This window comes from Budorcas taxicolor, chromosome 3, assembly GCF_023091745.1.
Source record: "Budorcas taxicolor isolate Tak-1 chromosome 3, Takin1.1, whole genome shotgun sequence".
Taxonomy (NCBI): domain Eukaryota; kingdom Metazoa; phylum Chordata; class Mammalia; order Artiodactyla; family Bovidae; genus Budorcas; species Budorcas taxicolor.
The window spans coordinates 70,170,097-70,196,799 of record NC_068912.1 but is presented as its reverse complement, the minus strand read 5'-3'; the positions used below and the strand labels follow the sequence as shown (position 1 = coordinate 70,196,799).

At 39.9% G+C, this 26,703-nt stretch overlaps 1 protein-coding gene across 1 annotated transcript in view; it reads right to left on the bottom strand.

Annotated features, from left to right (window-relative positions):
- The window catches only part of ERICH3 (glutamate rich 3), a 120,560-nt gene extending 96,989 nt beyond the window's left edge, over window positions 1-23,571 (bottom strand). Inside the window, exon 1 of the mRNA XM_052638053.1 lies at window positions 23,551-23,571. Within this exon, the coding sequence (XP_052494013.1) occupies window positions 23,551-23,571 (21 nt within the window). The remainder of the gene's footprint in view (window positions 1-23,550) is intronic.
- Between the last annotated feature and the right edge of the window lie 3,132 nt (window positions 23,572-26,703).

Here is a 26,703-nt window from a genome sequence, read left to right as displayed (position 1 = left end):
AAAGACCAGGACAGAAGAGCAATTGACATAAGGGTCAATCATTTTCCAACACTTTATAAGAAAACTCTGCCAACTAAAATTAAACCATGAGTTTCTGCTGCCTGCCCCTTTATAGAGGGTGATTGGACTAATATCATATAAATGAAATTGTATTACATTCTTCATTTTTTATTTGCATCCAAATCTGCCGTACTTCAGCAATTATGCTAAATATTGATTTACAATTTCTCTCAGTTTATTCTAATTAGGCATCCAGATGTGATCCATCAAGTTATTTTATTTATGGGCTTAATATTAATAGTGTGGAGTGACTAGTAAAAACAAAGCTAGTTTCCAAACTATGCTGACTGCTGGCAAGATAGTTTTTGCAGTGTTCACAGATGAGGCAAGAGAAAAACAGGTCATGGGGAGTCAGCAGGGCTGAGACACACTAAGGTTGCTAATTGTCTATAAGAACTGACTTGCGCCACCAAGCTCTTCTCTGGAGACTTAAGAATTTTTTATCTTTTAATAACAAAACAATTGTGGCCACTTCAAAAATATTCATTAATAGAAGAATAATATCCAAACTAAGGGAGAGGACTAGGCTGTTTGGAGGAAAGGTGACCAACAGGAAAGTTCTAGAAACCAATAATTTTTATCACTAGCATTTATTAATCATTTCCTTTTTTGTAGTACACAGTAAATTCTCTATGTTAGTTGTTGTTGCTTAGTCACTCTTTGTGACCCTATGGACTGTACCCTCCAGGTTCCTCTGTCCATGGGATGATCCAGGCAAGAATCCTGGAGTAAGTTGCCCTATCTTCCTCCAGGGGATCTTCCAGACCCAGGGATCTAACCCACATCTCCTGTGTCTCCGGTATTGGCAGGTAAATTCTTTACCACCGAACCATCTGGGAAGCCCAAACTCTCTATGTAACACGCACTGTATATTTTAACTCTGAAAATAATCCTGCAAAGTACTATTATCCTCCCTCTTCACAGATGAATAAACTGAGATGTAGAGTAGTTATTATAGAGAATTAGCTCACAACTGGAGAGGGCAGTGGCACCCCACCCCAGTGCTCTTGCCTGGAGAATCCCATGGACGGAGGAGCCTGGCAGGCTGCAGTCCATGGGGTCGCAGAGTCGGACACGACTGAGCGACTTCCCTTTCACTTTTCACTTTCTTGCATTGGAGAAGGAAACGGCAACCCACTCCAGTGTTCTTGCCTGGAGAATCCCAGGGCTGGGGGAGCCTGGTGGGCTGCTGTCTATGGGGTCGCACAGAGTCGGACACGACTGAAGCGACTTGGCAGCAGTAGCAGCAGCAGCTCACAACTAGTTAAAAGGCATACTCTGAAATCAAACAAGGGGCCGTTGTGCTTTAATCACTAAACTGAACTGCGCTCTGTGAGGTACAACTGCCCCACGGAGCTCAGCCTGGAGAAGGAAAGGCATGTAGGGTGTCAGTAAGTGAACTCAGTCAGCCTGTAAAAGGTGCTAAGAAGGCAGGACTGTGACAGGTGATGAGTGAAAGTTCAGGGAGGATACGTTAGCTCAGTTAAAAGAAAATTGTTTAAAAATCAAAGGAAGGGCCTGTAAGATGGTGTGCCCCACACTCCCGGGACTGGATGGTTTTGTGACGTCAGTGAAGAGTTTTAACAGGGAAATGGTATGACTGGATTACCCTAACCCTCCTTTTAACACCAAATTCTTCCTGTTGTATCTTGAGGAGGCAGAGTACAATAGGTAGTTGAGTCTGGCCTCTCTCGTCTGGTCTCCTGAGCTTGAACCTTACTAGACTAGCATTCAGAGGCAAGGGTTACAGTACAGTTCAGTTCAGTCCCTCAGTCGTGTCTGACTCTTTGCAACCCCACGGACTGCAGCACACCAAGCTTCCCTATCCATCACCCACTCTCAGAGCTTGCTCAAACTCATGTCCATCAAGTGGTGATGCCATCCAACCATCTCATCCTCTGCCATCCCCTTCTCCTGCCTTCAATCTTTCCCAGACCAGGGTCTTTTCCAATGACTCAATTCTTCACATGAGGTAGCCAAAGTATTGGAGCTTCAGCTTCAGCATCAGTCCTTCCAATGAATATTCAGGACTGATTTCCTTTAGGATTGACTGGTTGGATCTCCTTGCAGTCCAAAGGACTCTCAAGAGTCTTTTCCAACACCACAGGGCAATGGTTAAATAATGGAAATAGTAATAGTATTACTTCAGAAACTCAGAGCATCAGATCGTTCAATCTTTACATAGCATTTACCCAGTACATAGAAAATGCTCAGTGAATGTTAGAAGTTACCATTGGTTATACTCATCCCCTCTCATCATTACTTTAAACCCAAACTGAAATAATACTACATGGGTTAAATCTAATTACTTGTTAAAAACTTCCAACATGAGTACTTTGTTCCCATATTTAACTTTCCCCATTGGCAGGAACAGCTTCCTTGGTGGCTCAGATGATAAAGAATCTGCCTGCAATGCAGGAGACCTGGGTTCAATCCCTGGGTCAGAAAGATCCCCTAGAGAAGGGAATGGGTACTAGCCACTCCAGTATTCTTTCCTGGAGAATCCCATGGACAGAGGAGCCTGGCAGGCTACAGATCATGGGGTTGCAAAGAGTCAGACATGATTGAGTGACTAAGTACACATGTACATTGGCAGGAAAATCCTTAAGGAGGCTATGCTCAAAATCTACTTATGCCTATTTGTTCCTCAAAAAGTGGCTAATCGCTATCCTCTCAGGAATGGGTTCCATAAATCTAAACAGTATATTTTTGAAGTGAGAAAGCCAGAGTCCTTAATTGTCCTTTTTCTGTATTAAAACTCCATGAGAGCACTAACTTTGTCCTGCTCACTAGGACCTAGTGCTCTGGTTACAGGGTACAATGGAAACTACTTTTTGAATATACAAATATTTTTGCTTTTTGTACCTCTTCAAATTCTTTCTAGTTGTAAATACCTATTTTGAGTTAAGAAGTCATAGAACTAGTATTTTAGAGAGGAAGGATCTGAAAACCCTTCATGCTATTCCATTTGTATAGAAACCAGAAACTCAAGTCAAAGAGGTAACTTTCAAGAGTGGGGAATATTTTCTAAAATCCAGTATGGAGGTAATTGTCTCCTCTGTTTCATTAATATCCTATTTGCTTTAATCCACTGATCCAAGTTAGGATACAAAGTATTGCAAGTAGTATATTGCCACTCCTTGATGTCATAAATGATTGTATTTGGGAAGCCTCCTTTTTCCCTTAATCTGAAATTGTCTATGTAACTCTCATTCAAATTACCTATTCAAATTCACAAAAGAATATTGAACTTTGATTCTATTGGCTTCTGGATGTCCATATTTTCCAAAGCTAGTTGTATGTTTGCACTTAATATTCAGCCCCTCTGCTAGGTCAGTGATAATCACGGTAGACAGCCCTAGGCATGGGACCGACCAATCGGTGAGCAATTAACTGACATCTGTGGGTATGTCCCACCCACAAGCCATGTGCACTTGGCCAAAAAAAAAAAAAAATGCTATGTTCTCTAATGTACTTTTAAGAATATCGCATGAGGAAAAATACTAAAACTGTACTAAAGAATTTCTGCAAAACTTCTGTTGTTTAAGTTTAAGTCATTTTCACAAGGGCTAGGTTTCTTTTTAAAATGTCACGCTATTCCTAATCATCTTCAAGACCATGTCACCAGTGGGTTGTCCACTCACCTCCACCATCTAGAATCAGAAATATCCAGTTTAAGTCTTCTATGGCTACTTTTGCTTTTTGAGTTTTGACAAGTTGTTTAATCACAATTATCCTCAGTTTCCTCATCTGCAAAAGGGGGGAAATAATAGTGCCTCATCCATAGAACTTAAAGATTAAACTTTGAAAGGTTACAAGGTTAAAGATTAAATAAGATCGTGCCAATAAAGCACTTAGTACAGGGCATGGCATCATTTGCTGCTGTAGTGTTTAGCAATGTTTTATTCTGAAAGGAACCATATATACACCTCTGCTCAGGTAGGGGTAAACACTCCATGCTTTGTGATCACAGAGGAGGCACATCAAGAGTTGAGAGTAGAGGGACAATTCAAAAACACAGGAATGAAATGAAGTCTGAGCCAGTAGAAGGAACTCTAATAAATGCCAGGCTATGTGAAGAGAGGGTGAAGGAATTCACATCAAGACTGTTATAGGAAGAGGGAATATATGCAAAAGCTCAGGGATGAGAGAGCACCCTGTTCCCAGACTTTACCCTGTAGTCCTGCCAGGTTCTCCTGCCCCAGATGGAGCTTCCATTTCCACATCCATTGCATACACACACACACACACACACACACATACACACATACACAAACACACACACACTCTTCCAGAGCCTCCATGGGAAGCATGGAGGATTTCACTATTGCAAAGGCCAGAGGTTAAAACTGAGTGGAGGCTGGTTAGTACACCTCTGAGGTTCATAGAGTTTTATGCAACAGGCTGCTTATTAGGTAATAGGCTGGGGCTGTTGAAAGGTTACAAGGGATCTTTGAGGTCTTTGCCCTCAAACTACTTAAAATCCAACTGAGGAAATACAAGCGTACCTCAGAAATATTGCAGGTTTGGTTTCAAATCACTGCAATAAGGTGACTATTGCAATAAAGTAAGTATTATAATAAAGAGAGCTACATGATTTTTTTCCTTTCCTGGTGCATAAAGAAGTTATGTTTATAACCTGTATTCTATTAAGTATGCAACAGCATTATATTAAAAACATCTTTATTAAAAATATTTTATTGCTAAAATATGCTAACCATATTCTGAGTCTTCAGAGAGTAATCTTTTTGCTATTCAAGGGTCTTGCCTTGATCTTGATGTTGACTGCAAGGTGGTGGCTGTGGCAATGTCTTAAAATAAGACAACAATGAAGTTTGCTGGATCAATTGACTTTTTGCTGAAAAATTTCTCTGTAGCATGTAATGCTGTTTGACAGTATTCTTTGCTCATCCATAAGATACAACTCCTCAGCCATCAACATTTTACCATGAGATTTCAGCAATTCAGTCGCCTCTTCAGGCCATACTTCTAATCCCAGTTCTCTTGCTTTTTTCACATCTGCAGTGACTTTCTTAAGAAGTCTCGAACACTTCAAAGTCATCTACAAGGGTTGGAATCAACTTCTTTCGAGCTTCTGTAAATGTTGGTATTTTGACTCTTCCCATGAATCACAAATATTTGTAATGACATCTAGAGTAGTGAATACTTTCCAGAAGGTTTTTAATTTATTTTGCCCAGACCCATCAGAAGAATCATTATCTATGGCAGTTATAGCCTTGCAAAATATGTTTCTTAAATAATATGACAAAACTGAAATTACTATTTGGTCCATGGGCTGCAGAAAGTATGTTATATTAGCAGGCATAACAGCATTAATCTTATACATCTCTATTAGAGCTCTTGGGTGACCAGGTACATTGACAATGAGCAGTCATATTTTGAAAGGAATCTTTCTTTTCTAAGTAGTAGATATCAACAGTGAGCTTAAAATATTCAGTAAAACATGTTGTCAAAGATGTGCTATCATCCAGGCTTTGATGTCCCATTAATAGATCAGACATAAGTAGATTTCACATAATTCTTAAGGACTTACAGTTCAGTTCAGTCCCTCAGTCATGTCTGACTCTTTGCAACCCCATGAATCGCAGCACGCCAGGCCCCTCTGTCCATCACCAACTCCCGGAGTTCACTCAGACTCACATCCATCGAGTCAGTGATGCCATCCAGCCATCTCACCCTCTGTCATCCCCTTCTCCTCCTGCCCCCAATCCCTCCTAGCATCAGGGTCTTTTCCAATGAGTCAACTCTTCGCATGAGGTGGGCAAAGTATTGGAGTTTCAGCTTTAGCATCATTCCTTCCAAAGAAATCCCAGGGCTGATCTCCTTTAGAATGGACTGGTTGGATCTCCTTGCAGTCCAAGGGACTCTCAAGAGTCTTCTCCAACACCACAGTTGAAACGCATCAATTCTTCAGCGCTCTGCCTTCTTCACAGTCCAACTCTCACATCCATACATGACCACTGGAAAAACAATAGCTTTGACTAGATGGACCTTAGTCGGCAAAGTAATGTCTCTGCTTTTGAATATGCTATCTAGGTTGGTCATAACTTTTCTTCCAAGGAGTAAGCGTCTTTTAATTTCATGGCTTTAGGATTCTCTGAATGGTAAATAAGCATTAACTTCAGCTTCAAGTCACCAGTTGCATTAGCCAGTAACAAGAGAATCAGCCTGTCCTTTGAAACCAAGCATAGACTTCTTCTCTCTACCTATGAAAGCTCTAGATGGCATTTTCTCCCCATATAAGCCTGTTTTTATCTATACTGAAAATCTGTCATTTGATGTAGCCACCTTTATTAGTTATCTTTGCGGGATTTTCTTGATAACTTATTGCAGCTTCTACAATAGCACTTACTGCTTCACTGTGCACCTTTATGTTACAAAGATGGCTTGTTAAAGCTCATGAACCAATTTCTGCTGTAATAGCTTCAAACTTTTCAGCAGCTTCCTCACCTCTACCAGCCTTCATGAAAGTGAAGAAAGTTAGGGCCTTGCTCTGGGTTAGGCTTTGGTTTAGGGAAATATAGCTGGCTTGATCTTCTATCCAGATCTCTATACAGCAGTAACACTGTTTCGTTTTCTTATCATTCATGTGTTCACTGGAGTTGCACTTTTCATTTCCTTCGAGAACTTGTCCTTTGCATTCACAACTTGACTAACTGTTCCGTGTAAGAGGTCTAGCTCTTAGCCCATCTTGGCTTTTGACTTGCCTTTTTCACTAAGCTTAATAATTTCTAGCTTTTGAGAGATATATGACTCTTCCTTTCACTAGACCACTTAGAGGCTATTGTAAGGTTATTAATTGGCCTAATTTCAATATTGTTGTATCTCAGGGAATAAGGAGGCACAAGGAGAGGGAGAGAGATGAGCGACCTTCTGGTTGCTAGAACAGTCAGAACACACACAACAGTCGTTAATTAGGTTTGCCGTCTTAATATGGGCCAGTTCATGGAGCCCAAAAACAAGTACAGTAGTAATAGCAAAGATCACAGACCATAGTAACAAATTTAAGAATGAAAAATTTGAGACATTGCAAGAATTACCAAAATGTGATGCAGAGACATGTAGTAAGCAAATGCTTTGGGGAAAAAAAAAAAAAAAACGGTGCCAATAAACTGTTACATGAAGGGTTGCCACACACCTTCGATTTGTAAAAAAAAGCAATATCCTTGAAATGTGATAAAGTGAAACACAATAAAATGAGATATGCCTGCAATGGAAGGACAGTCTGGTGTGCTATAATCATAATAGCTTATTGTATTTGGCATATATGATCTCATTTAATCTTCAAAACACCCTATGCTCCAGATTTTTAACCCCATTTCACAAATAAGTGAACTATGCCCACATACGATGAGTATCCCAGGAGAATTGAAATCAAAACTGGGTCTTGAATGACAAGTCAATTGTTGAGAGAGTAAATAAATGCAAATGGGTGATGACAAGGGCAGAAATGCTGTCCAGACTCATCCAAGAAAGGAAAACATTATATGCAAAATGTCCCAAAGAGATAGGACACAAATCCCCAGTACTCAGGTTGAAACTTGCTACGTATTTACCATAGAATTAATGCAATCAAAGAGAGTTGAATTCTACAGTATTAGTAAATCATCAGCTAAGTCAGTTACATATTATATGTCAAATAGGCTTCAGTGGGTTGTCTTGGCTTAGAAGTCCGGTCATTGTCTATATTTGACCTTGGAATATAACCTCTTATAGATGCAAAGAGCTCCTTAAAAAAAAGGAAAAAGAAAACAAAAAACAGCCACTAATGAGGGCAAAACCAATAAAGTTACCAAGCATGTTGGGTGGGAAAGGCTAATATAATCAACCTCTTTAAAGATTGTCTCATTCCTCTAAAATGTAATTCTTATGTGCAGTAGTGAGGTTTAAAATAGTAAGGACATCCGGTCAAAGGTTAAAGAGGTTGACTAAGTCTTAAATGATCAATCATTTTTTAAAAAGTACTTATAAAATTCACCAGTCCTTCTAGCATTTGTCAATGTCAATGTAATGATGCAGGTTTCTGAGTTTGTCCTTAGTTCTTGAATTAGATAAGAAAACTAAGCATTCTGGAGAAGTAAAAATGCTCTGGGTCAGAGTTTCCATTTTATAAAAATTCTCAGTTGTCCAGATCATGGTTTCTTTAAAAGGGCAGTTTCATTTTCAAGGTTATGAATAGGTGGATCAGTGCTAATTTTCATTGTAAAGATCCATGAATTTAAAAACAGGTTACCATTTAAAATGAATTAGTTTAACTGAACAAGAAAGTGATTTATGGACTAGAAATACATTCATCTTCCCTCTCAGTTAGTTTAGTCTATTTCTACTTATTTTGAGCTGTATATTTACGTATTTTTGGTTGATGTACTTCAAGAATGAAATTTTAAGGATTTGATAATTAATCTTATAATAATCATTTCATAATATATACATATATAAAATCATCATCATTGTTCACCTTAAACTTATACGGCTTTATTTGTCAGTTATATCTCAACAGAGCTTGAAAAATAAAACCAGAGGAAAAAACAAACAGAGAAAAATACATATGCAGCATATGCTTTGCACAAAGATCAACGTAAATACACAACAGCTGCCATTCATTGAGTCTGTAACATGTGCCAACATTCCTGCAAGGGAGGTATTTATATTTACCCCATTTTTTGAAAGAGGAAAGTGAGACACAAAGGAAATTGACTTTCTTGAGTTCACATAAGGCACAACTGAGATTCAAACCTCTATCTTCCTGACTCCAAACATGCTCCTCTTTCTACTGTGGCATGCTTATTTCCGATTTTTTTTAAATGAAACATTGAGTTTCCTCTTGGAATATCATTTCTTTTCATTTAGAGAAATACAAAAAAATAAGGACAGTTTTCACACACTTCTAATCCTGCAGATACTTCAAACCTTTGCTTATTTTCCCTTTTAAGTGTTCCAGCCTTCTGCCCACACTCCCCAGAACAATTTCTTAATGTTCTTCAGTCCCACACCCCAGGTTCCTTCTTGAGCTGCCCTGCTCCCTGTCACTTGGGATCCCTGGGACTTTGGGATCAGTTCTTCCTCCTTGCTCTTGTATTTGGCCCTGAAACCAGACTTCTTCCCTTCTGAGTCAATATCCTCACTAAGAACTGGAACCTCAAACCCCTCTCTACAGACGGTAGCCTGAGATTAGCCTTGCCCACTCCTTAAACCTACTTCCAATTCTGGAAGATACCAGCCAGGGTCAAAGCTCTCAGTCTCAAGTCTGATTGAGGGGGAAGGAGAGTTTTTATACGAAAGAATTTAACAGTGATAACCTTATGTAAATCCCTACGAATTGTGGTGAAAAAGTCATTTGCTGGCATTTAGAGACAGAGAGCCTAATTTCAAGGAGAAAAAGCACTCAAACTCACTTTTAAAAAGATTTTGGAGATGAACAGAGATAAATCAGAAATTAATTTCTTACTTAGAATTGAAGGCAAAGATCTTTCAGTTAAAAAAGGAAATCCTAGTGCACACACTTGGTATCATATCCAAGGTTCTAAAACCTGAGCAAAAGAGAGTCTTGAAAGAGACAAAAACAAATTTGAAGTATCAACTTCTCAGGTAAGCCAGATTTTGCTTGGTTTTACAGCACCTTTGCCGGCTCCTAAGAGTTTGTGAACTAAATAAACAAACAATGTTGTCTTCTTTCACTTATTCAAAGTCACAACTGGCTACTCTTACCCTGGCAATGATGATTGTACTTATAATACCGATTCTAGAGAATACTTTTTACTTTTTAAAAATATGTCCAGGTATCTTTTCTCCCCTCTTTCAAAACTCTTTCCCCCAATTTAATCTCTCTAGCATACCTTGTCCAATTAATCCAACTCTACATCTGGCTCAGGACTTGGGTATGGTAGTTCTCCTACAGAAAGCTGGGCTTACTCACATATGTTGCATCTAAGCTCTAAGGCACTCAGTTGGCACATTAACACTTTCTATGTGCTAGGCCCTGTGCTAAATGCTTTAAACCATTTCATTCAATCCTCATGAAACCTACAAAGCAGACATATGTTCCACAAGGATGAAAAAAAACAAGTTAGAGACACGATAGAGAATTTACGTAGGGTCACACAGCAGCTATGTGGCAAATTTCAACTCAGACTACCCATATCCTGAGCCAGACAGCTCATTACTGAGGCTCTGCACTGGACACTGTTGAGTGGCTCCCAGAAATCTTTCCCAAACCATTCTCTCTTACCTATTGCCCACAGATGTTAGGAAAGCCAAACCTATTCTTCCCCACTCTGGTAAGTAGGCATGTTCATTGATGCAGTTCTTGGGCAACAAGATATAAAGGAAAGTCTAACGAAAACTTCTAGAAATATTTTCCTCCCAGATTAAAAGAAAGCCATCTTTTTCTTTACTTTCCTTTGTATTTTTAAAAATTTATTTATTTCTAATTGGAGGATAATTACAATATTATCCTTTACAATATCGTGCGGTTTCTACCACACATCAACATGAGTCAGCCACAGATATACAAATGTCCCCTCCGTCTTGAAACTCCATCTCACCTCCTACCCCAATCCACTCCTCTAGGTTATCACAGAGCACCAGTTTGAGCTCCTTGCATCATACAGCAAATTCCCACTGGCTATCTATTTTACATATGGTAATACATATGTTTCCATGCTACTCTCTCAATTCATCCCATGCTTTCCTTCCCCTACTGTGTCCATAAGTCTGTTCTCTATGTCTGTATCTCCACTGCTGCCCTGCAAATAGATTCATTAGTATCATCTTTCTAGATTTCATATATATGCATTAATATATGATATTTGTTTTCTCTTTTTGACTTACTTCACTCTGAATAATAGGCTCTAGGTTCATCTACCTCATTAGAACTGAAAAAGTCATTTTTTTCATCCATGTTTTTCCTTTCAGTTTGGGATGGTTTTATAAAGCTATCATGCATGGATCTAGGATGGTCATAAAAAATTTAAAATAAGGACCTTGATATCATAAAATAGAATCACCTACCCCCCAACTACTTGTGAAATAAACAGTAAGTGTTGTTGTAATTTTAAGTGAAAGTGTTAGTTGCTCAGTTGTGTCCAACTCTTGGTGACCCGTGGACTGTAGCCCTCCAGGCTCCTCTGTCCATGGAATTCTCCAGGCAAGAATACTGGAGTGGGTAGCCATTCCCTTCTCCAGGGTATCTTCCTGACCCAGGGATCCAACCCTGGTCTCCTGCTTTGCAGGCAGATTCTTTACCATCTGAGCCACCAGGGAAGCCCATTTGGCTTTCTGTTACTTGCCAATGAAAATATTCCTGTCTGATACCTACTAATCACCCTACTGCCCAAGGATGGCAAAATTTAAGGAAGCTCAGTGACTTTTAAATATTTTTTAAAAAATAAAATGTACTATTCTGGTCTTTTCTAGAACTCAAATGACTTTCTGGAAATAAATATATGCTGAATATGATAATATAGTAAGCACTCAGCAAATATTAATTGAATTGATGAGCTAATGTACTCTTGGAATTTACCATAAATGGTCACTAAAACAGGTGACATATGTCAGCAATTCCTGAGCTAAATCCTAGGGATATTGGACAAACACAAGATATAGAGAGGTGTGGTTTATACCCTCAAAGAGTTTTCAGTTTAGTTAGAAGTAGGAAGACAACTGGAACACTATGAGGGCAGTGCCCATATCGTACTTTAAAACAGTGGAGTCTTTATCATAAATGGAAGTTGAATTTTGTCAAAGGCCTTCTCTGCATCTATTGAGATAATCATATGGCTTTTATTTTTTAATTTGTTAATGTGGTGAATTACTTTGATTGATTTGCGGATAGTGAAGAATCCTTGCATCCCTGTGATAAATCCCACTTGGTCATGGTGTATGATCTTTTTAATGTGTTGTTGGATTCTGATTGCTAGAATTTTGTTAAGGATTTTTGCATCTATGTTCATCAGTGATATTGGCCTATAGCTTTCCTTTTTTGTGGCATCTTTGTCAGGTTTTGGTATTAGGGTGATGGTGGCCTCATAGAATGAGTTTGGAAGTTTACCTTCCTCTGCAATTTTCTGGAAGAGTTTGAGTAGGATAGATGTTAGCTCTTCTCTAAATTTTTGGTAGAATTCAGCTGTGAAGCCATCTGGACCTGGGCTTTTGTTTGCTGGAAGATTTCTGATTACAGTTTCAATTTCCGTGCTTGTGATGGGTCTGTTAAGATTTTCTATTTCTTCCTGGTTCAGTTTTGGAAAGTTGTACTTTTCTAAGAATTTGTCCATTTCTTCCACATTGTCCACCAGAATTGAAAGAGACACATGTACCCCAGTGTTCATCGCAGCACTGTTTATAATAGCTAGGACATGGAAACAACCTAGATGTCCATCAGCAGATGAATGGATAAGAAAGCTGTGGTACATATACACAATGGAGTATTACTCAGCCATTAAAAAGAATACATTTGAATCAGTTCTAATGAGGTGGATGAAACTGGAGCCTATCATACAGAGTGAAGTAAGCCAGAAAGAAAAACACCAATACAGTATACTAACACATATATATGGAATTTAGAAAGATGGTAATGATGACCCTGTATGCGAGACAGCAAAAGAGACACAGATGTGTAGAACGGACTTTTGGACTCTGTGAGAGAGGGCGAGGGTGGGATGATTTGGGAGAATGGCATTGAAACATGTATCCTATCATGAAAGAAACGAATCGCCAGTCTATGTTTGATACAGGATACAGGATGCTTGGGGCTGGTGCACGGGGATGATCCAGAGAGATGGAGGGGGAGGGGGTTCAGGGTTGGGAACTCATGTACACCTGTGGCTGATTCATGTCAATGTATGGCAAAACCAATACAGTATTGTAAAGCAAAATAAAGTAAAAATAAAAATAAAACAGTAGAGTCTTAGAAACATCTTTTTAAAAAAGAGAGCTTTGATAGTATCACTTAAAAATAGGAATATTCCACAGAAAAATGAAGAAGAAAGAAAATGAACAAAATGATCATTTATGGGTGGGAGGATTTCAAGCAATTTTCATTTCCCTCTTTGAATTTTTCCACATATAAAAACTTCAAAATATAGATAAGTATAAGAGGGAAAATAAAAAATCTATTGTGTCACTAGTACCAAGAGATTTGAGATCCTTTCTAAGTCTATTATTCTAATTTACAGCAGATTAGTTTTATTTGAATCTAAGCAACAGAAACAATATTATTGTAAATATCTTGGAGCAAGCTATGAAGAGAGACAACTTCTTAAAATGAGAGCCACATAATATTCACAAATATGAAATATTATCATCCATGGTATATAGAGAATGCCAAATTAACTGCTACTATAAAACATTATGATTCAATTCAATCTAAAATCCTTAGCTTTTAATGCTGTTTCATAACTACTATGTGCAATTTATATTGCCTGTTTAGTTCCCTGCTGTGTCTTCTCTTGTTTCAATATTTTGCCCTAAGAATTTTCATTAATTTATAAATATTTATTACTATTATAAGAAAATAATAACCTTCATAGAGAAATGGATCACCAGCTTCAAATGTTCCATTTTCTATCCCAAGTAGTGTCAGACACTGAGAGGTGGGGAGTAATTTGATTACTAATCAGACTTAACAAAAGAAAAGCTCAACACTTACTAGTAGAGATCATTGACTTATTGCCTTAATTATTTCTCTTCACTTAGTCCTTTAATCATATTTTCTGTTTGCTTTCATTTTTATCTCCCTTTTTGAATTTCTGGCTTGCAATCTCCACTCCCTATGACCCTCGTATTGTTAAATCACTTATTTTCAGTGATCCTACACGTGTCATAAAAACTGTCTTCAGCTTTAGAAGGACTAAGTTGGAAAAAAAATAGCATCAGGAGTTGCAAACAAGCAGTATCATTGCGCTGCTGCTGCTGCTGCTGCTGCTGCGTCGCTTCAGTCGTGTCCGACTCTGTGCGACTCCATAGTTGGCAGCCCATGAGGCTCCCCCATCCCTGGGATTCTCCAGGCAAGAACACTGGTGTGGGTTGCCATTTCCTTCTCCAATGCATGAAAGTGAAGAGTGAAAGTGAAGTTGCTCAGTCGTGTCCGACTCTTAGCGACCCCATGGACTGCAGCCCACCAAGCTCCTCCATCCATGGGATTTTCCAGGCAAGAGTACTAGGGATTCCATAACAAAGTACTGCAGACTGGATTGTTTAAACAGAAATGTACTGTCTCATAGTTCTAGAGGCTGGAAGTCCAACATCAAGTTGTCAACAGGGTTGATTTCTTCTGTGGGCCATGAGGGAAGGATAAGCCCCAGCCTTTCTCTTGAGCCTACAGATGGCCATCTTCTCCCAATACCTTCTCATGGTCTTCTCTCTGTATGTACGTGTCTGTGTTCTAATTTCCTCTTCTTATAGGGACAACAGTCATACTCGATTGAGGCCCACACCATTGGCCTCATTTCAGCTTAATTAACTCTTTAAAGACTTCCCTGGTGGTTCAGATGGTAAAGCATCTGTGTACAATGCAGGAGACCTGGGTTCGATCCCTGGGTCAGGAAGAGTCCCTGGAGAAGGAAATGGCAACCGACTCCAGTACTTTTGCCTGAAAAATCCCATGGATGGAGGAGCTTGGTGCAGGCTACTGTCCATGGGGTCGCAAAGAGTAGGGCACCACTGAGCGACTTCACTTTCACTTACAAATATAGTTATAGATGAAGTATTGGGTGTTAGGCTTCAAAATAAAAAGTTATAGGGAGGAGAGAGACAAAATTTAGCCCCAAACACAGCTATAACCAGAAAGGTGATCGATTTAAGTAGGTAACATGGACTTAGACAAAGGTACCAAAGAACATGCTTCCTGGGTTCAAAGAAATGCAAGCTACTGACTTTGACTCTGAATTATCTGTGCTGACAAACAGAAAAGACCATTGATGATCCATCAAAACAGAAAACAGATACCTCCTGGATCCTACCACATCTGTGCAGGGAACTCGGATGGATGACAAGAGGATAATGAAACTCTCCAAAGACAGTCCCCAGAGAACGGGGCACAAGAAGAAACTGCAACTCATGGTAATCTGCCCATAGACAAAAGACTTTACCACACAAAAGGGGCAGGAGACAAGAAGAGGAATAGTGACAGGGGTCCCACCAGACAATGAGAAATTATTTAAAAATCCAAATCCATACACCTACACTTGAAATGTTCTTCACTTGTTAAGTACATTTCTTGTGGCTTACTATAAAAACAATTTGACAACAATTCTCAAAAAACCTTTAATTCTAATATCGACCAGAATCTCTCTAAAGCATGATTTTTCAAGCTGTGGCTACTGAACTTGTCACATCTTTTCCTCTTTTCTCTGGAAAGACATTAATCCAGAAAGGCAAGCTCCCAGGTGGATAAGTTTAATTCAAATATATTTTCTGATACAACAAGGCACAGCAATGGTCTTGTCAATGAAGGATGTGTTCCCTAACTGGGAGCCCTACAAACAGAGTGATTTGGTGCCTCTGGGTAGTGAAAGAACCAAATGGCTTCTTCTGGGCTGGAAACAAAGGTACAATGCAGTATTACATTTGGGCTGGGGCTTCCCTGATGGCCCAGATGGTGAAGAATCTGCCTGCAATGCACGAGATTTGGGTTTGATCCCTGGGTCGGGAAGATCCCCTGGAGAAGAGAATGGCTACCCACTCTGGCATTCTTGCCTGGAGAATTCCATGGACAGAGTAGCCATGGGATCGCAAAGAGTTGGACACAGCTGAGCAAATAACACATACACACACACACACACACATACACACACGCACACACACACACACACATACACACACACACACACACATTTGGGTTGAATTTTTAGCCAACACAAGATACAAATGAACTATGTAGTAAAAATTATTATTGAAATTTTAATTCATAAAGTATAATAATGGTTTTATGTATACCATACTATTCAGTAATTATTTACATGCTTGAACCATAGGAGCGAGGGCAAAACAAGAAACTAAGGAAAAAGTCAAAATGCACTGTCCAACACAAATAATCTACTTTTGAGGGCACTAACCAAGTCCTGTTCAATGCAATCAGTGAGACAGGCTGGGATTGGGGGCCCTTGTTGTGGTGCTGCAGTGCTTGCACCTGAACACATCTCTCCTCCAGCAACAAAATACAAAGAAACTATATGGGATGAAAAATAACTACATGCTTGCCGCAGCTGGGTCAAATTCTGGACAAAAGATACAAAGAGACCAAAAAACCCAACTGCTGCTTTGAAGAGCCCAGAGCCACTTTGGGCTACTGCACATGCCCCCTGCATACAACAGTACCTAAGGGGTGGGCAAACTATCTAAGCCACCCCTCTGACCCAACCCCTGGATAAACCCCTACTCTCACCTCATCTAAGGAACAAGCTCACTGAAAGCTCAGGGAGTGAGTAAGCAAGGGAAACTGTAAGAATACTGGGTTGGGTTGCCATGCCCTCCTCCAGGAGATCTTCCCCACCCAGGAATCAAACCCTCATCTCTTATATTTCCTGCATTGGCAGGCAGGTTCTTTACCACTAGTACCACCTCAGAAGTCCACATTTATATTTATCTTATTTTTATTGAAAGCATAAATGTATGTCCTTTTTTGTACTGTCAAAGGTTTTCCTCTGAATGCCTCAACTGATTCTCCTCTTTCCTCATCCTCTTTAAAAATATAGATCATATTCATAATGTATCATTTGGGATTTCAAGTTTAGAGAAAAGTGACAAAAGACACAAACCAGTATGAATGTAGAAACTTAACTTATTTTTCTCTTTTTCACAAATTTTCAGTTCAGTTCAGTCGCTCAGTTGTCTCCAACTCTTTGCGACCCCATGAACTGCAGCACGCCAGGCCTCCCTGTCCATCACCAACTCTCGGAGTTTATCCAAATTCGCATGCATCAAGTCAGTGATGCCATCCAGCCATCTCATCCTCTGTCGTCCCCTTCTCCTCCTGCCCCCAATCCCTCCCAGCATCAGAGTCTTTTCCAATGAGTCAACTCTTTGCATCAGGTGGCCAAAGTATTGGAGTTTCAACCTCAGCATCAGTCCTTCCAATGAATACCCAGGACTGATCTCCTTCAGAATGGACTGGTCGGATCCTTGCAGTCCAAGGGACTCTCAAGAGTCTTCTCCAACACTGCAGTTCAAAAGCATCAATTCTCTGGCGCTCAGCTTTCTTCACAGTTCAACTCTCAAATCCATACATGACCAAAGGAAAAACCATAGCTTTGACTAGATGGACCGTTGTTGGCAAAGTAATGTCTCTGCTTTTTAATATGCTAACTTTCCTTCCAAGTAGTGTCTTTTAATTTATGGCTGCAATCATCATCTGCAGTGATTTTGGAGCCTCCCAAAATAAAGTCTGACACTCTTTCCACTGTTTCCCCATCTATTTTCCATGAAGTGATGGGACCGGATAACATAATCTTCGTTTTCTGAATGTTGAGCTTTAAGCCAACTTTTTCACTCTCCTCTTTCACTTTCATCAAGAGGTTTTTTAGTTCCTCTTCACTTTCTGCCATAAAGGTGGTGTCATCTTCATATCTGAGGTTATTGATATTTCTCCTGGCAATCTTGATTCCAGCTTGTGCTTCTTCCAGCCCAGCATTTCTCATGATGTACTCTGCATATAAGTTAAATAAGCAGGGTGCAATATACAGCCTTGATATACTTCTTTTCCTATTTGGAACCAGTCTATTGTCCCATGTCCAGTTCTAACTGTTGCTTCCTGACCTGCATATAGGTTTCTCAAGAGGCAGGTCAGGTGGTCTGGTATTCCCTTCTCTTCCAGAATTTTTCACAGTTTCTTGTGATCCACACAGTCAAAGGCTTTGGCATAGTCAATAAAGCAGAAATAGATGTTTTTCAGGGGATGTTGGCAATTTGATCTCTGGTTCCTAACCCCACCTAATTGGACAGTTTATTTTAAATTGACAGACATTTATGGAATCATTCCAAAGAATATATGATTTTCAACTATTTGTATGGGGAACTGAGTAAGCCACAGAGGGAAAGATCCAAAGATTCAATGTGCATACTACTTCTTTTGTTTTGTACCAAAATCAGCAACTAAAGCTTAAGGATTTTTTCAGTACTAAATTCTAGAACCTGAAGTTTTCATTGAAACTGATATCTGTGGAAACCAAAAGTTCTGAAAATACATAAGCATCCCAGATCAGGATTATTTGAGGTTGATTTTAGAATTGCACAATGAGTCAGTTGAACATTGAAAATGTTTTATTTTCTTGTCTCCCCAAAAACTTTTCATAGTTATTAATAACCAAAATAAATTGGGGGAAGTCTCTACTTCTAACAGCTAAGAGATGCCAATCTTCAATAGGGAATGAGAGAAAGAAGTGTGGTTTGCTACACAGCAGCCTGCATTTGACAGCACCCTGTGTGCTAAACCAGAAGTTTGTAAACTGGGATATGCACTCCCATGGGATACCCAGAGATTTCCTAGGGGAACCCAGGCAAGGATTGTTTGAAGGGAATCAATCTCTAGACCCTTTAAGTTTCCTCCATATACTCTCCTAATACTGGTCTGCCTAAAAAATGCACTCCAAGCCATATTGAGCCACCTCCCGCCTTTCCGTTTTGTAATCAACTTTCCACTTTCACAAAAGAAATGCATCAGTCTCACCATATGGTGTCTTCTTAGGGTGTACTGAACTTAGAAAAACATTTGTGAGACAAAGGGACAATTTGAAGTATTATGTAGGTGTTGATATAATAAATGGCTTTGACTGGGCAACAAATATGATTGCAAGTAGTTTCCAAGGTTTGCTTCCAGCACAACTGAAGGAGGACCTAATTGAGCTGTAATTTGACAGATCATTGAAAAAAAAGGGTAATAGATCACTATGTGAAGTTTGTCATATATCTCTGAAAACTTCAAAGAACTGAATGATGTCATATAGCAAATAGGGCTTCCCAGGTGGTACTAGTGGTAAAGAACCTGCCTGCCAGTGCAAGAGACATAAGAGACATGGGGTTTGAAGCCTGGGTCGGGAAGATTCCCTGGAGGAGGGCATGGCAACCAACTCCAGTATTCTTGTTGGAGAACCCCCATAGACAGAGGAGCCTGGTGGGCTATAGTCCACAGTTGCAAAGAGTCGAACATGACTGAAACAACTTAGCATGCACGCACACAGGCATAAAACAAATAATAAATCCCTTTCCATTCCCATCTAGTTATGTGAACAGGTCTGTTAAGCAAAGGGATAACAGATGACATCTCTTCTATAAAAAAAATAAGAGAACAAACTCTGTAACAAAATGATCAGAGAGGAAGCCAAGACAAATGAGCGTGTTCAGTTCACCTCCTTTAACCAGCAACAATTTACTCCATGAAGTCATGTTAATACTGAATATGAAGGTAAATAGAAACTACCCAATTTGAAATCAAATATTTAATTACTTCAAGTCTGAAATTCTGTGCCACAGATAATTTGGGTGGCAGGAGCTGTGAGCAACAAAGAGACTAGAATGATACTACAAAGTACTACACTTGCTAGGAAGGCAAAGATACTGTAATCAGTTTCATTAACAGTCAACACGACACATAGTTACAAATTATGTACATGTGTGTGTGTGTGTGTGTCTGTGTGTCTGTGTGTCTGTGTGTGTGTGTGCGTGTGTGATGATAACTTTTAAGACCTACTCCCTTAGCCACTTTCAAATTTAAAATACAGTATTATTAACTATTGCCACCACGACGTACATCACATCCACATGACTTATTTACTGTATAACTGGAGGTTTGTACCTTTGACCACCTTCCCCCATTCTCCAAGTGCTTCCCCACCCCCTGACCCCTGGCCACCACCAATCTATCCTCTGTATCTATGCGTTCATGTTGTTGTGGTTGTTGTTTTAGATTCCACATATATGTGAGATCATTTGGTATCTGTGGTGATCATTTCGCAAAGTAGATAAATATCTAATCATTATGTTGTACACCTGCAACTAATATAAGGTTGTATGTTAATTACATATCATTTAAAAAATTAGAACAAGAAATACCATGCTGGATTGATAAAAAGAAGGCAGAGACAAAATGCAATGGATATTCCACATGTAAATGACATGTTGGTTTATAATCTTTGTCACTTTTGGATATACATATACACTATACACTATCTAAAAATTGATAATTTTACCTATAGCACTTTGTACTCTGCCTTTGATGAAATAGAACTGAGTGATTTGAGAGTACTAAGGATATGATCATTTTTTCTAAATCACAGTTCAGCATCTTCTGTTACTATAGAAACATATCTTCACATTAAAAGGTATAAATTAATAAGTCTAAACCAAAAAAGAAAAGTTTCAAAACCTTGGAATAATCTTTCCAAACATACATCTTCTGCATTTTTATTTTCTCATAAACTATAATGCTTCCCATTCTTCCAGTTCCTCACAGCAAATTTACAGATGAGTGTGACTATCTCTACTCAGAGCCAAGCTTATCTTTCACACAGGGAGCCAACTGCACATGGATTCAGTGATGATCCTTTGAAGGAGAGAGAAGAGCCATATCATTTTATCCTCATGCATGACTGAGGGGTATAAAATCCCCATTCCACCTCCAGGACTAGAGCATAACCCACAAACACCCACACAAACAAATAGCAACTCAGGATGAAATTGAACAAACTAGAGGGACTATCAATTGAAATTTTCCAACCTAAAACAATTTCATTAGAGACGGCATTGCCAGAAACGGTATGTTATAGTTGACTTCCCCCAAATTACAATGCAGCTCAGAAACAAAGTCTCTATTATAATCTTTGGCAGAAGTTTTTAAGACCATTTTTATTTACTCCAAACTCTATTGGAACAAAGTCAGCACCAGGCCCTTTCCAAGTGTTTCCTGCTGTAATTAAGGAAGCAGTGGAACTCAAAGCAAGCACCAAGAGAAAGCATCTTATTGACTGGTGGAATTTTAGGAATTTTAAATTTCTGTTTTGCTGTACAACTGCATTTTATTACCACTTTAAATCTTAAAATGTAATAAATACAAATTGCTTCAGTAAAGATGGAAAACTTTCTCAGCTTTAATGAAACCTTTTATTTGCTACTGGAACTTTTATTCTTTCCAAATGGTAGCATAGACAAGAAAAATAATGACTACTTATATTGAGGGAAAACTTTAGCAATTTGAATAATTTTATTCTTGGGTGACTTTTAAGGCATTTGGAGTTGTTATGTTTATTGTTTTCATTTATTTTTGAAGTAAAAACAAAAATATATACATATAGACACTATCACAACATTATTTTCTAATTCTATATCAAAATACTGATAGCTATGTACCACTATCACCTGTCAGAGGTTGGTCTGATCTGATGGAGAATTTTCATCTTTTTAGGGCTCCCTCCCATCTCAGCTCTTGACCATGAGAGACAGATAGTGTAAAGGTTAGTCACACAGGCTCTGCAGCTGGACTCCTTGGCTTTTTATTAGAGCCCTGACCCCTCCTACCTGTGAAATCTCTGAAAACTTCTCAGCCCTCAGTTTTCTTATGTGTGAAAAAAAGAGTGACTAGAATCTGCCTCATGAAGTGAGTGAGAAGATTAATGAGGTACTTCCTGTAAAACTGTAGACTAGAGTCTGGCACATGGTAAGCACTTAATAAATATTTAGCTCTTATGTGGTTTTCTTTTGTGAATCCATCCACCTCTAGACTGGATGCACTGTCAGATGATATCATTCATTCCGCAAACAGCTGTTGAGCACTACTTTATACAGGAATAAGCAAAGGGGGCACAGAGATGAACGAGACACAGTGTCTACAACGTTAGTGCACAATGATTATTGCATCTCGCCATCTTTCTTGTAGAGTACCATGAAGCACACACTTTCACTAGATCACACATCTTCCTATTTTTCCCATGTGCTTGGAACTAATCGAGCTTCAGAAAAATTTCACTTCAGTTTCGGAAATCTTAATCATGCACAATTTAGTCAGCAGCTACAGGCTTTTCCACATTTGAAAATAGATGATTAAACGGTCTAATCAGATTCTGACTTAGCCAAAAACTTGAAAAACATAGGAAGACAACCATGACTGACACATTCATTTTCCTGAATGTGGACACTACAAAAAGCAGTTGCAGAAAAATAGTGCTATTTACATCCCACTGACCCACAGCAACTAAAACTGCACAGAAGTTCAGCATCAAACCCTTCAAGTACCTAAGTGTTAGTTGCTCAGTTGTGTCTGACTCTTTTCAGCCCCATGCACTGCAGCCTGCCAGGTTCCTCTGTCCATTGATTCTTCAGTATTCTTCTGAACACTGAAATGGATTGCCATGTCCTCATCCAGGGATCTTCCAGACGCAGGGATCGAGCCCTGGTCCCCCGCATTGCAGGCAGATTCTTTACCATCTGAGCATCCAGAGGATCCCCTCAAGTACCTAAACTAAACTCAATTTAAGATAAAATAGGAAGCTTACTTAGGCATAGTTTCATCACTTTCCAAAAAGTTCTGAAACTGACTTCCAACAGGGCACCTTATAGGCCTTTAGCTTTTTTAAACAATTTCATTTATATCTTGCATTCAGAGAATTCATTAAAAAGCAAAATCTTTAAGTTTGACTATAAATACTGAACCCAGCGACTAATGTGGTATTTCAGACATCACAAACTCCAAATGATCTTAAATATGTTGTCCTCTGCTAATTTGCTGCTCTTGAAAATGTGCAATAAATTCAATTAAAAAGGAAAGCATCTTCAAATTAGTTGCAATATCAGCTAGGATATTATCTGCTTACTAGATATATCATAATAAAAAAAAACAACTAATATGCATTACATTGTTTAATTCAAAAGGAAACTGGATACTCTCTCTTCCAATGAAAGGACCAAGATCCATTGAGGGTTGGTTTTATTTTTTTCTTTTCAACAGCCAATAATGACTGTGTTAACTTTCTAAATCAGACTGAATAATTGCCAAAATGTTTTCCAAGGAGTCACCCTGCCCAACACAACAGGAGATCATGTGTAAACACACAGGCACCCTTCTTCCTTCTTCCTTCTTGCCTTCCTGCATCACACCACCTCCCTGGTCACAATATTTAAAAAAAAAAAAAAACAAAACCCTATGATCCTTTCGAGATGGGGCAGATAAAAATCCTGAAATATGGGGTACCCTCACAGGAATCCTCCCTCAATGCGTGTTAAATCAACACACAACTCGTTTAAATGCAAGACGCCACAGTGAGAATTTATCTCTAAGCCTTGATTCTCCAAACGAATGTGCATGCTTTGACCTTTGCTTTTGTATTTAAACACGTATGTTCCACCACGCAGGATCCTCTTGGTCTCAGCTAATGTCCCTGCTTAATGTATGCATTTTTCACATCCATTTTTAAATCCTTCCTGAGTGAACATTTCAAAGGGGGCAAACGTCATGGAAAGAAGTGAGGGAGGGGAGAGGGGAGATACGAAGCCTGGGATGTCTGCCATCGTCGCTGCGACCTAGAATCCGTATTCTTTTCCTCCTCTCCCCAGCCCCCTCTCCCCGCTCGCCCCTTCCCTCAGCAGCAGGAGGATCGGGCGGAGGGGCCGCTGGCTGCAGCCGCCACCTGCCGCGTCGTGGAAAAGCTCCAGTTGTCACTTACCCAGCAGGGTGAGAATGGCTCATTTTTGCAGGATCCCTTTTGGACCCGCGGCGGGCACGGAGGGTGCGTTCGGGGGACCTGTGCACGCCGGGGCCGCGACAGTTGCCTTTGCCGGGTGGTTCCGCACTGCGGTCACCAGTGCGCGGGGCACTGGGGCTGGGCCGCCGCCCCTGGGCGCCCGGGCTGCACGCAGCCTCCCAGGCCCTCACCCGCCCGCGGTATCCACGTCCTCCGGTTGCTAAGGAGGGAAGGAAGGCAAGCAGGGAGGATTTAGAGAAGCCCAGGCGCTGCTGGAGCGGAGCCCAGGGGAGCTGGAAGTGAAGCCCAGCTTCCAGCGCTTTTACTGGGCCCAGATGTGAGAGGACACCCAGGCCCCTGCGCTGTCGCCCTAGGACTCTCGTTCCCTAGGCACCTGCGATCTGAACACACACACCCACTATGTGGGCAGGTTCCCTAGGCACCTGCGACATGAAAACACACGCACACACACACATACACACACACACACACACCCTGCTTAGGCTGGTGTGCTTTCTGCTAGGCCCTGGGAAGGGAGGGTTAGTTCATTAAGAGCAGGGAGCAGCTACTGTGTTGATATCTTGGTTTCCAATTGTAAAACAGACCCTAGATTGCAAGTTCCAGGCAAAGAAAGAAGCTCTGGCTTTTGATTTTGTTTCTGCAACTGCCAGAGATTGCTGTTCCTAGATTTCTTCCTCGGAAAACCCCCAACCTTGCTCCTAGCTGAGGTCACCATTTCTGGTGGACAGGGCTGAGGGTTCTGATATTCAGAAAGTGGGAAAGATGCTGTTTCTCAGTGAAGCATGCTGGCCCCTGGAACTTGTATTTGAATCTAGTAGGGAAAATGCAGGTTTTAGACAAAGAAGCCTGGGTTTATTCAAGCGGGCCTTGGTGTGGAGGAAGTTGAAAGCCCAGGATTCAGATGAGCTATTCCTAGTCCTGTTTTTGCTTTGTCAGATTCTATGCTGGGTAATTTGACCTCCCGCTTCAGGTTTGCCTTATATAAGTCAGGGTTGGACACATTCAAGGTGACTGAGTTCTCTATGGATCTCAGTTCTAGCTCAGCCACACTTACCAGTGTGAAGAGCATCACCTCATTAATGGCATTCTGCTTTCTCACGCGTCCTAAAGGCCCAACAAGAACGTCAGAGTCCAGTCTCCTTCACATGACATTCAAGCCCCTTTATCATCTGTCCCCAGCATCCTTTGTCAACTGCATTACGACCACTTTCTCTGCCTCTGCTACCCTAAACTCTAGCAAGACCAAATTTTCACTTTCCCTCTCATGGGAACATGCTTCTACCCTGACAACTTGACAAACTTCTATTCATCCTTCAACTCTTACCTCAAATCTTGTCTTCTTTGACATCCCCAGGTGAGCTGATGACTCCTGCCTCTGGGGTCCCACGCTGCCTGGACATATGTGTTTCACACTTGCTTACTGATCTATGGCTGCCTTCCCTACCTGAACCTGAGCTTCTCTATTTCATGGTGTATATCGATTTTATTTTTCAGTAGTCTCAGAGGCAAACAGCCGTGTAACAATTGTTTGGAGTATAAATGAAGGAAACAAGAAAAATCTCTTCAAAGTGGTAACATTTTTACTGAGTACTTACTAAATGCTCTCCTTGGTCTTTTATTGAGCACTTACTAACTGTTCATTATCTCACTTAATCCTTACCTCTATTCTCTAAAGTTGGTTTTTTTCCTCCATTTCATAAGACACAGAGAAGTTTTTTTTTTTTTTTTTTTTTTTTTTCACCTGAAGTGTATAATAGCTTCTAAGTGGAAAAATCAGGATTCAAATGCAACTCTGATTCCAAAACCTGTGTTTTTAACAATTATAGATTCCTTTCCCTATAACTCCTGTGCATTGCTGCAGAAGTCAAATTTTCTATACTATCAGAGTTTTCTGACCTGAAAGACCAAGAGTCATCTCTGTAGAGACACAATAGCATTCTAGCTCAATAGCTTAGGTCCTGAGACAGAGGACTCCAAGCTGCTTTGGGGAGCAGATGGCTAAAGCAGCTAGAGAGAGGCCAAGGTTATCAAAGAAGAAATATGTGATTTGAAGTGGCATTTTATGTTTAAACGAGGAAGACTTATAGATAGATACCTAATCACTGCACAGCCATAAATGGCACCTGAATCCACCCTCCCCCCTATAAGCTTACTCCTATTGATTGTCATTTCCCTTGGATGATGTCCTTAAAGTTCACTGTAAGTAGATTTCACCTGGATAAAAACTGGGAGGGAGAGAGAAGGGACTACAGAGAGACTTCATCATTTTCCTAAGTGCTACCAACCCCTAAGGATGGTGTAAATAAAATAATATTATGTAAGTACTAGTTGTTACATATTAATTAATTTGTGCAAATAGAAAGTGGTATTCTCTCACTGGTGGAATGAGAAAGAAAATTAAGATCCACTATTTAGATACTCAGGGTTTTGTAGGAAAGACTATCTGGCACGCAGCAGACAGTGAGGTACCCTGAGCAGCATGTAATAATTCATAAATGGGTTTTGAGTTCACTACCCCTGCAAGCTGCACAGTTTCACATCCCTGATGAAAACTGCAAGGAAGCTACTAATTTTCACTTCAGAAAATGCTCACTGTGAGAATGCATTGGGAATTTAGCCAGAAGGAATTTTTATGTTAATTTCTAGTATGGAGATGGGAAAAAGGAAAAGAGAAAAAAAAAAAAACAAAACACAGTAAATTAAACTGTTTCAGAGACCAAATAGTCACTAGAGTCATTTTCATTTTCTCACAGGGAAACAAGTCCCCAGATGTCCCTGGTAGTATCATAAATACAAAGAGATTTCTGTTTTGTCCAAAGACTTGTGGAATTGTGCTTTGGGGACAAGAAGTTGATAGAAGCAGGAGAGAAGAAACACAAGAATTACTCCTAGAATGATGACTGGATCTCTGCTTTGGTTGAATATTAGCTGAACCTGG